Consider the following 10,646-nt stretch of genomic DNA (forward strand, 5'->3'; position numbering starts at 1 on the left):
GCGATGATAACTTTCGAATGAGAATAAAATAGGAAGGAAGAGTCTCAAACGAATGCGACGACTACTGTATGATATGTTGTAAGAATAATGATCATGATGATAATGATGTCAGTGCGCAGTTGCTATTGTACTCTCATCGAGTGTGACTGCCGCTCTGACTATACTGATCCACTCCCACTCCCGCTCCCACCCGCACTCCCGTTACTGATAGCACTGCCACTTGCGGCTCCTGCGCCGGTTCCACCTCCGCTTCCTGTCAGACTCCTCAGCATATCTTGCTGTTCCGCATCCATGCCCAGCCTACTCCTACTTCTCGTCCGTCCCTTCTTCGGACTACCCTCCATGCCCACCACGTCCGGTCTCATCTTCTTGAAACTCGGTCGCTTGCTCAAATTCGACCCCGCCTCTCCACCAAGTCTCAACTCCGGCTGAAGTTCGGTCGGACTCGCTCGTCTTTTGGTATGACCTTCGTCGTCGGTCCCGCCTGCGCTGGACGAGGCGGTCGTGGTCGCTGTAGACACGCTACTGGTTGCCGGTAAAGAGTTCCCTCTTGAAGGGTATCTGGAGTCGACCGCGGAATCTGGAATACCTTCTTCGTCCAACATGTGGAGATAGTGATGAATGATGGCTCGGTGGACGAACAGGTATTGTCGCAGTGTCTGTACGAGAGACATTCGTTGAACTCGCATACTTTCCAAAACTCGGGGCACTGGATTCGTCATCTCTGTTATCGGGGACGGCGACCGGTGGCGAGCATCTGATTTTGTGACAGGCATCGGTGCGCCAGAATCACTGTACATCCTACAACCAACAAGTAAACGTCAGTCGATGCACTTAACATAGCAAAACGGAAAAGGAAACTACTCACGCGTCTGCTGAAAGTTTGCCAGAAGAGTTGGTAAACGAGGCCAAGCTCGGCCGCCTAGTTCCACCGCCTTCACTCGACGCGGCCATCGAGACATTGCCCCGATGAGTCGTGAACGCAGGATTGATAGGATGTGCGTCGACCTCCTCTTCACGCGCTGCAGGACCATCGAGCTCCATCTTGTCGTCAAGCTGCTCAGCCTTTTTCGATGAAAGAGCAGCCTGTTTGGCCATCTCAGCAGCCGAGCTGGGTATCGAACCAGGCGAAGCTGTGAATCGGGTTGAAGCGATATTTTCACTACTTGCGGCCTGTCCTTCTGAGAAAGGAGAAGTAAGGAAGGACACAGCCTTGGTAGACTCGCCACTGTGAGTACGCTTGGAAGGACTGATGGATATCGGCGCAGTCGGGAGGGAGGAGGAAGAGCTTGAAGGGAAGTATGAAGCCGGAATATCCCTCCCGTCGGATGACCTATCTTCTGATGATCGACGACTGCGTATCTCACGACGCAGACTGTCGAGAATGGCATCAACAACGATAAAACTTCCAGTTCTGCCAACTCCAGCGGAGCCTGAAATCCATGTCAGCTCGTGTCTTCATTTTGGCTAATTGGGCATCACACTCACAGTGAACGAGAACAGGCGGTTGATCCGCCCTGTCATGAGATGCATTGGGCGCAACGTCATCGGCAGCTGAATCCACCTCCTTGATCAAATTCAGAAGAACGTCCGGACTCTCGGGGACGTCAAAGTCCGGCCAGCCAATACATTGGATCTGTACGATTTTCCTCGGCTTTTCATCGGGCTTGTCGGTCCTGGATAGTTCGAATACACGCTTGATGTTCTGTTCCTTGGCGTTGTTCATAGACGACGAACGAGGAGTCACCGCCGCAGGTCCAAAGTCAAATCCAGTGGTCTGTTGCTGAACGTGATCTTCGCCACCGGTTTGTTGTACCATTTGAAGACGGATTGGTCCGTAAGCTTGATCGTTCCAGTAATTTCCACACTTCATAAGTCCACCTTCGTATTGTTTCGTGATCATGACGATGACCCTAACATCCTGTTCCCAGACCAAGGTCCAGAAGTCGCGGTAAGTGGCGTCCAGAGGACCTTGGGTCGCGATGTATCGACGCGCTGTCCCTCGAGGTTGAACGAACGAGGCGTTTATGTAATCTGAATCTTGATCCGGTGGCGATTCCAGCCGAACTCTAGAGAAATCATAAGGCCAAATATTCTTGTATCTGTAAGAGTGGCACATCAATCTAGAATCCTCGTGATATCTAGTGGGAAATAAACTAACCTATTCTTCGTGCCTCGCTCAACACCAGCTGTGATCGAGAAGGGGAAATAGTCCTCCTGGTCTCGTGCACGTTCGCCGTTCCAATCGCCAAGCCGTTTCACTTCGTCGGCATCACTCTGCCTTTGGCCAGCCCAGTCAGCCTTTTGAGTTCCACTGCCGCCCAAGCCACCCGAGCCCTTCGTGTGCCACTCCATGACACCTTGCAGCCGTTTCTGCTCGCTAAGCTCAAGTTCGTAGAACTGCTTCGCCAAGGCATCCATGCTCTCCGTCTCGGGCATCGACACCAGGTCTTTGAGGAACGTAGGCAGTTCCTCCGCTCGATTCATAATGGTATCGGGAAGGTTGAGCGGTATTCGCTCGGTGATACCTCCGTGGGAGAGTTCCAGGTTCTGACGAATGTTGTCGAAGAAAGGATTGGCAGGCTGAAGCTTCCGCTTTGGTTCGTTCAGGATAGCACCTGTCGTTTGAGCTGGAGGCCCGATCGCCAAATTGTGGAATGAATTACCAGGCCGTTCGGTTGCCGCGCTGTTCGCGGTCGAAGTGGAAGGACCAAAAAGATTTGATTGAAAGTCAAAGCCAGGAGTGGCGGGAGGCATTGTGAGACCAGTAGGTCGTGCTGCACGTTTTGGTCCGCCTCCGGTGGATTCTATGAGCAGAATTAGTACATTGCAGTGCAGCGCGCCACACAGCAGGACAGCGATCACTCACCTTGCTGGAAGGCCCAACTTCCTAAACGACCAGCCAGAAGTCCTTTGCCTGAAGAGGGGGCAGCCGCAGCTGAAGTCGCCTCTGGCGTGTCCTCTTCGTCGTCTTCCGCAATGAAGGGAGCATCTCCGCTCTTCTTCAGTGCAGACACCCCTCCTTTGACAAACCACAAGTGGCCGGTAAAGCCCTCACGATCAAACTTGCCAGCTAAACCATCAAGAACGCTGCCCTCTGGGACAGTGTTGCTATCGGTGTCCAGTATAACAATGTCGCTCTTTTCCTTCCACCGACTGACAACTTCCATCGAGCCGGGGGAAAGCATTTGGGTAAGTTTTTGTAGGTTAAAGGCAGGTCGACGAAGTAGTGTCGAAGGTATGGGGAGGGAATGAGATGCTGGGATGTGAGATGTTTGGAAAGACGATGGTGGTCGAACATCAAGGATGAGGGTAGTTGGTAGAGCAATAATCTCTTTCAGACTTCTGGTGGCAATGGGGTTGATCTTATTCGGACCGGGAGATGCTGCTGATGACGTAGAGCTCGATGCCAGAGGACTAGGGCTTTTGGCAATGGGACCAGTAGGGAGATTGAGTGTCGATCCTGGTTGAGCCTTGGGCAGAGATCCTCTACGTCTAGCAAGAAGTGTTGGAAGAGGGGGCAAGCTTAATTCGGGGACAGACGACGATGGACCTTTCTCCGGGCCAGCTGCTTCCTTGTTCTTGCCTTTCGCCATTGGCAGAGCTGATGATGCTGAAGCCATGGATTTATATCGCTGTAATGTCTCCGCACTCAAGCCTCGGACCGGTGGTGGCGGGACAACACCCATTGGTGGCGATGAAGGTGTTTCAGAGACGTCTCTGCTGTGACTTGAGTCCTGCGTTGTTGTAGAATCCACCGACTCTCTCCGACCTGACCCAGTCTCGCCCCACAGATTGGCTCCGCTCCAACTGCCGCCAATATTCAATCGTTCGAACGGATAACCAAGATGCGGACTGCTTCGGCCCATTGGACCACTCTCGAGTGAAGGTGTAGGAGCGCCCGAGGATGCGGCGAGGGAATGCCAGGGGGACGCCATTCCTGATCCAGATGGTGTGGCGAATGGCTGATGTAAGGGAATCGAAAATCCGGGCGTTCGACTGGACGAGGCTAAAGGAGCATATGGAGTGGGAGGTTCCGGTGAACGGAATGGCGAACTCGGTGCGGGTGAATGTATGGGTGATGGCGAGAACGGGATAGCTGGCGGGGGATTTCGAGCTTCATGGGCGGCGGGGAAGTCTGGTATGCTGGATGGTGGATCCTGTCTTCGACGACCAGGTGTTGTTTGGGTTGGGGGGAATGAAAAGGTAAATGCTGAAGGTGGCGTGTTGGTAGGATCGATCGAATCTTGAACGTGGTGTGGGTGGCCACTACTACTCGATGCACTTCCATTTCGTCCATTGCTAGAAATTCCGTTGCTTGCTTCACCTCCTCCCCAATTGAACTGCCCCTCGACTTCCATCTTATCACCCTTGGACACGTAGAGATCTTGTGGACGACGATGGTCGTCTGATCGAGCTGAGTTTGATTCTCGCATAAGGTCGGTTCCGTCCAGAAGGAAAAGGGGGTGTTACTCAAGTGCTACAGCGACAACCTTGCATGGTTCACTGCATCAAAGAGTAGACGGTCGAGACTCGAAGATGGTTGTGACAAAGGTATCAAAACTAGAGCTGAAAGCTGTCAGGGCGAAAAAGTAAATTGTTCGGGGTGATGGTGCTTATGACGCGGGGGGCGAAGGGTGGAAGAGGGGAACAATTATGAGTCCACGGGTCAACAGAAGTCGCAAGTCGGTTACACTAGCGTCGTCGTCGTCGTCGAGTATGATGCGATCGGATACTTTGATAGAGGAATGAAGATGCGTGTGTCGTGTATATGCAGTACGTGGCAGTGATATTATGGGTAAACTGACAATGCGATAAATGATGATATGAAAGAACTACTAGGGAGACTTTTTCGAGGCGAGGTGTAGAAAAGTAAGTAATTGCTTGCTGTGATTTGTATAAGTTGAAGCTAGTCTAATGGTATGATGATGATGATGCCAGGGTGGGGGAAGCTGTTTGGGTGGTAATGGCAATTACAAATCGCGCCGGATTGTAATTGTAATTGTAATTGGGATGGGAATGGTAATGGTACAGGACTCGGGCCTAGACGGACGGAGAATTAAATCCAACAGACCTGACAGGGGGAAGAAGGGGGGGGGTCGATGACGTGTTTGACTAAGGTTGGGCAGGCGGGCAGGCAGGCAGACAGGCAGACAGGCGATCGTCGTACCGGGCACAACGGGACGAACCGAGAGATGCTGTGTTTATGCTTTTCGGATGTCTAACACGAAGTAGTGGCGAGTTGGACGAGTGCGAATAATGTATTATAACCACAAGTAGTTGAATAATGCGATGCGATCAATATTTTCGTACAGTAGACACTGTCGTTGGTCGTTTTTCGACTAGTTGCAGGTGAACCAGTGGTAATGTCAGGGACCAGGAGTTTCTTCTTTCTACCCTCACCTAGCGCGTCAATGACGTAATGATTCCATCCCCCCCAGCGCTCAGCTGTAACATTTTGCCATCCATTCAAACTCCCCCCTTCACGTACAAAATTGGCCGCCACAATGATCGACGATCTCATTCATGCTTGCTACAGGGCTTGTTCCATAGGGTGGGAAGGTATTGCGAATATAGCAACGGTTCGACAAACCAGAACTGATGGTCATCGCTTAGGTAAAGGATCTACGTGCACATTGAGCAGCCAAACAAGCCACACTCCGTCTCGCTCGGCTCCATTTGGATCATGACGTGTGAGGCTCACGTTTTTCCGCATTTGTCTCCATGCAAATACATACTGCGCGAGAGAAGTCGGACAACGGCCGCAAGACTGAAATGCATCCGAACAAGAAGAGACGTTTCACTTCTGTGTACCTTATCCGAACCACCCGCACGTCGATCATTTGTAATTGTATACTCGCTCTTTTTGAACAAAGTCTGAGACACGACGAGAACAAAGGGACGTTTGAAGAGTTTTCGGTTCGGTCAAGAGAGAAGACCCCGAAAAACGATGTCAATGTTTTGTGAGATTTTTACTTCCGAGTTGAGGATGATCGGAAGGACCGAAAGACCTGATAATCAGAAGTGCCACACTCTAGTCTGGCGATTCATTCGAGAAATATCAGGCACACTTGATATCGGTATTGTCACCTTTCGTCACTGACTGCTTGAACACTGGACAAGATTACAGACAATCATCGATAAGCTATCTGTCCACTACAGTTACACCTACACAGTCTGGCTAACTAATACACAAGAAGCATGGCAGGCGAACCTTCTGATGTGCGCCGGTTCGATGCCAGCTTCAAAAAGGTGCCGGGGACCTTGTCGGTGACGCCGACGCATATCGCGTGGGTGCCAACTGAACGCGATGCGATGGACCGACAGAACCAAGCTATGAGCCGAGCAATTAGTGGGTACAAACTTCCCATACTACTTCAGCCAGGGGTGTCTGCTGTCTGTACAATCTTGTGCATGAGCTGACAGCACTTCTGTGTTCAGATATGCTCGCGAGCAAAGCCGGCTCAGCCAAAGTCAGTCTCGTCATCAAGTTCAAGGATGATATTCCTGCTGGCGGTCTTCATTTCCAATTCACCAACCCCACTACCAAGGATGACGATAGGAAGACCGTGCAAGACATCCTGATTCCCTTCGTGTCGGCCAACAAGCTCGGCGCTCCTGCTGCCAGCACACCTGCTACGCCTGCAGATATACCTGCACCTACACCCAGCACTTCCGCTGCGGCAGCTGTCATGTCTGCCAATGCGAAGGGCAAACGGAAAGCAGAGGATGCATCTCCAGGTACTAATCCCGGGGTCGGATCACCTAGCGTACCGCCCGCTGTGAGAGCGAGTAGGAAAAGGACAAATTTGTTGAGGACAAAGGTGTTGGAGAAGAACCCAACATTGATGATGTTGCACAGGGAGCTGGTGTTAGGGAAGCAAATCACAGAGGAAGAATTCTGGTACGGAAGAGAGGTAAGTTCATTCGAACTACTGCCCTTATTTATCCCAGTCTGACGATAGGCTTGGATAGGCTCTGATTCAAGCAGAAGAAATGGCATATGCACAAAAGCCCGGACGACCATCACGACTGCTAGATGATAGATTTGACCTGGACGCAGGGAGAAAGGGCAAAACGACAGGAGGAACAGGTGTCGGTATCAAGACGGCAGACAATGGGCCGATAGTTCTCAAACTGTCCAAGGAGCTCACGAGGGAGATCTTTGAGGAGTTTCCAGTGGTTCAGGATGCGTACGCCAAATATGTCCCAGGAGTGAGTGTCCACCGTTACGACCGACAGAAGGCGGTAGCGATACTGACCGACGGGCTCTTGTCTGCTTGTAGATAAGTGAAACGGAATTTTGGTCGCGATATTTCACATCGCAATTGTGGGAACGACATAGAGCTTCTGTCCGAAAATCGGCGAACGACGAGGTGTCGCGGAAAAAGGACGATATCTTTGATCAATACCTCGAGGAGCCAGATTGGAGTGAGTGAACCAATAGCCGCTCAGTCGAACCATGACGTGAATATCCAGCTGATCACTGCGCGTTTCTGCAGACCTCCAGCCTAGACAGAACCTGCCGGACCGAGATGGTGTTGAGAGGTTCCTAGATCTGGCAGCGACGGAGGAAGATCACGGAGAAGTGAGCTTACTTGCGTTCGATCTGTCGGATGTAACGAGCTGACATTCGTCTCTCCGACCCAGTCTATCACTGTCAGAGACGTGACGATGCAAGCTGGACGGGAACGTAGCGCTTTGCCTCTCATCAGACGGTTCAACGATCACTCCAAGAAGCTACTTCGAGCGTAAGTGGATCTCTCCTGATTTGGGCGAAAGTCGAGGGGTGCTGAAGTACGAATCTCATACAGTGCCGACGCTGGACGCGATCAGTCTGCGTTAAGCGACTCCCTGTACGGCTCTGTAAGTCGATCTGCTTGTCCGCACGAGTTCACTTGCGTTGACAGTCAGTACAGGGCATCGATATTTACAACGAGATCGACTACGAAGATCTGCGTGGGCCTGCTCAGCCAGCGACCATCACACTTGACGTGCAAGATGCCGGAGCTTTAGCAGACTCGGCAGGCGACAAGGAGGGTCCTGCCGGTATCTTGCCAGGCAAGACCGATGATGTGAGCAGACTATATCATCCCATTCTCATCGGTTAATCGTGAGCTCATTATCCTTATTTATAGGAACTGGTGGAAATAGCAGCCGCCTCGGCAAAAACAGTTCACAATTGGCATCCAGACTTTTCGACAGTCTGTCTACCTAATCCCGGCGCTGGTCGCCCTGATGCGGATGGCAAGGTAGAAGTGACTCCTGCATACAAGGCGTTCGTAGAACAAAGAGATGCGCAAGCGGCTGCGTTCTATGTTGTTAAAGATCTACATCGACGATCTAACGCTGAGAATGCTGTACTTCGTGAGTAATAACTGCCACTCACAATGATCTGACATGAGCTGATTGATGGCTTTCAGCTGCTTTCCCTGATAACGTCTACGAGCAAATGCGATCATGTCATAATGCTGCGACCGAGTTCCTCCGTCAATACTGGTCAGCCATCATGCCTACGCAACAAGGCGCGTTGGGGTTAGCTGGAGGAGCGAGTGCGAAAGAAGCTAAAGCTGTCAAGATGGCGGCGTATTTGAAGAATACAAAACCAAAGGTGGAAGCGATCGTGCAGACTGCTCAGATTCTAGGCTTTGATCCTGAGAGGGTGAGAAAGGTGAGCTCTGTTCTGTCCGTTCTGTCCGGTCTTCCTGAAGGAGACACTCGACCTGACATAAATGCTCTGCTAGGCGATGGCTCCGACGATGGGTGCAGTGAATGTTGCGCTGGAAAGGGAAGCGAAACGAGTCGGCAAGGCGACGTGAAAGGGCACGTGCGGCGATCAAAGGGAATTAGACACTGTTGTACATAGCTCATGTAAAAAGGAAGTAATCCATAATACAAGCACAAGTCATATTATGTCATTGATATCATTGTCCGTTCACGTATAGCGACTACAGAGATGGGTATAGAGATGTTTTGTTACACAGCGGGATATACATGGACACTATCCAATCGCCCAAATTAAACTTGCAGTCATTCTGTCTTTCCGTTATCCAAGCTCTGTCGTCGAGAACTAATCGTACCAAATGTCCATTTTATTTGGTTGCAACCTATTACAACGCAATAGCAACCACTCCAGCGACCATAGCCAGTGCCATCGCTCCTCCACCTAGGACGGTGGTCTTTCCTGCGCCTGAAGCAGCTTGAGCTGTTGTCGCCGGTGTGCTGGCCCTGGTGGTAGAGCCAGAAGCGACCGTCGTGGAAGTCACGAGACGAGGCGCGGTGCTGGACCCGGTGCCGGCTGTATTAGAGGCAACGACGACGGTGGTAGGTGGAGTCCCTGTGGCTGTGGTTGAGGGGGAGGATGAGGAGGAAGTTACGGTACGAGTGACAGCTGCGGCGGGACTAGCGGTGATCAAGTGAAGGTGTTAGCGCGTTTCATATTGCAGGGAAGCGAAAGGGAGGATGAATGATCGGAACTCACGTTGAACTAGTCTTCGTTTGTGCTTGCGCAGATGAAGTGCTTGACCTATATGATAAGTCTCAGTGCCTTGATACATATATACATATATTTTACATTGCAGGAATGAAATGGAAGGGAAGGGAGGGGAAAAGTAGTCTCAAACGCACTCAGGGTTTGTTGTTGACGATGATGCACTACTAGACTGTGTTGAGCTACTTGTTTCGGAATCCGATGAACTCGATGAAGCAGCAGCAGCAGCAGCGGCAGTGCTGGATCCAGAGGCAGAGGCAGAAGCTGACGATTGTGCTGCTGATGAGGTTGAAGAAGAGCCCGATGCAGATGCAGAGGAGGATGAAGAGGATTCGGACATGGAGACGTTGGCGCCGTTAGCTGCACAGACTGATTCGCCGTATTGAATCGCATTGTTCACGTTGGCGGTCTATTATAGTTACAAATAATGTCAGCTTGCGATCTGTTTGGTCGTTCTTCTGTGTACACAGAGGCAACTTACAGTGCACGCTGACGACAGACATGATCTGAGATAACCAACGACCAGCTCATCGGTACAGTAACATTTGATGTCTCCAGCAGCACATGTTGACTAAACGATCAATTTCCCCAACCGAATCATTTAGCAAATGACTACAATATTGTTTTTGGTTGGTTGACTCACTCCGACGGTGTCCACATCGTCGAAACAGCTAGCAGCACATGCAGGCTCGCTCTGTCGACGAGAGATGGTAGCGGCCTATAACAAGTGGAAGGTAGTGTGGGTTAGCTAACCATCCTACTGCTATTGTGAGTTGTGGAGCCGGAGAAAACTTACCAACGAAAGGGCAGGAAGTAAACTGAGGAGAGTGACAACACGCATTATGAACTGTATTCTGATTTCTTTTTAGGAGTGACGAAGTAAAGGTATGATGAAATGAGATGCAAAGAGATGCTATTGAAGATGTCAAGAAGAAAGTACGATGTCGTCGAGGTAAATGTAGTTGAATCAATCAATCAATCATTCATTCATTCACCCAACCGAAACCCGACTAGCCCCCTCGTTTACCCTGTTCATTTACAACTTACAACTGGGGGGGGAGGAGAAAGGGTCCAAAACATTTAACAGGGTGTAACAGGATATTCACGTGTCAATGCATCCATTTTTATAATAGTGGCGCAGAGTGCCAAGAGATCG

General features: G+C 50.8%; 3 protein-coding genes across 3 annotated transcripts; 1 reads left to right on the forward strand and 2 right to left on the reverse strand.

Moving 5' to 3' along the window:
- Positions 1-158: 158 nt before the first annotated feature.
- CI109_101512 (uncharacterized protein) lies at positions 159-4,436 on the reverse strand (the record flags this gene model as incomplete). Its single annotated transcript, XM_032002543.1, has 5 exons — positions 159-801; positions 869-1,433; positions 1,489-2,102; positions 2,162-2,807; positions 2,870-4,436. The coding sequence occupies 5 exons, from the start codon at positions 4,434-4,436 to the stop codon at positions 159-161; spliced, it is 4,035 nt and encodes a 1,344-aa protein (XP_031863480.1).
- Positions 4,437-6,201: 1,765 nt separating this feature from the next.
- Positions 6,202-8,819, forward strand: CI109_101513 (uncharacterized protein; the record flags this gene model as incomplete). Its single annotated transcript, XM_032002542.1, has 11 exons — positions 6,202-6,352; positions 6,442-6,917; positions 6,976-7,215; positions 7,287-7,431; positions 7,503-7,588; positions 7,651-7,751; positions 7,815-7,866; positions 7,920-8,075; positions 8,139-8,367; positions 8,424-8,671; positions 8,745-8,819. The coding sequence occupies 11 exons, from the start codon at positions 6,202-6,204 to the stop codon at positions 8,817-8,819; spliced, it is 1,959 nt and encodes a 652-aa protein (XP_031863479.1).
- Positions 8,820-9,110: 291 nt separating this feature from the next.
- On the reverse strand, positions 9,111-10,570 carry CI109_101514 (uncharacterized protein; the record flags this gene model as incomplete). The annotated part of the gene is made up of 7 exons (XM_032002541.2): positions 9,111-9,402; positions 9,482-9,526; positions 9,628-9,899; positions 9,972-10,061; positions 10,134-10,208; positions 10,287-10,337; positions 10,538-10,570. The coding sequence occupies 7 exons, from the start codon at positions 10,568-10,570 to the stop codon at positions 9,111-9,113; spliced, it is 858 nt and encodes a 285-aa protein (XP_031863478.2).
- Between the last annotated feature and the right edge of the window lie 76 nt (positions 10,571-10,646).

This window comes from Kwoniella shandongensis, chromosome 3 (genome assembly GCF_008629635.2).
Source record: "Kwoniella shandongensis chromosome 3, complete sequence".
Classification (NCBI taxonomy): Eukaryota; Fungi; Basidiomycota; class Tremellomycetes; order Tremellales; family Cryptococcaceae; genus Kwoniella; species Kwoniella shandongensis.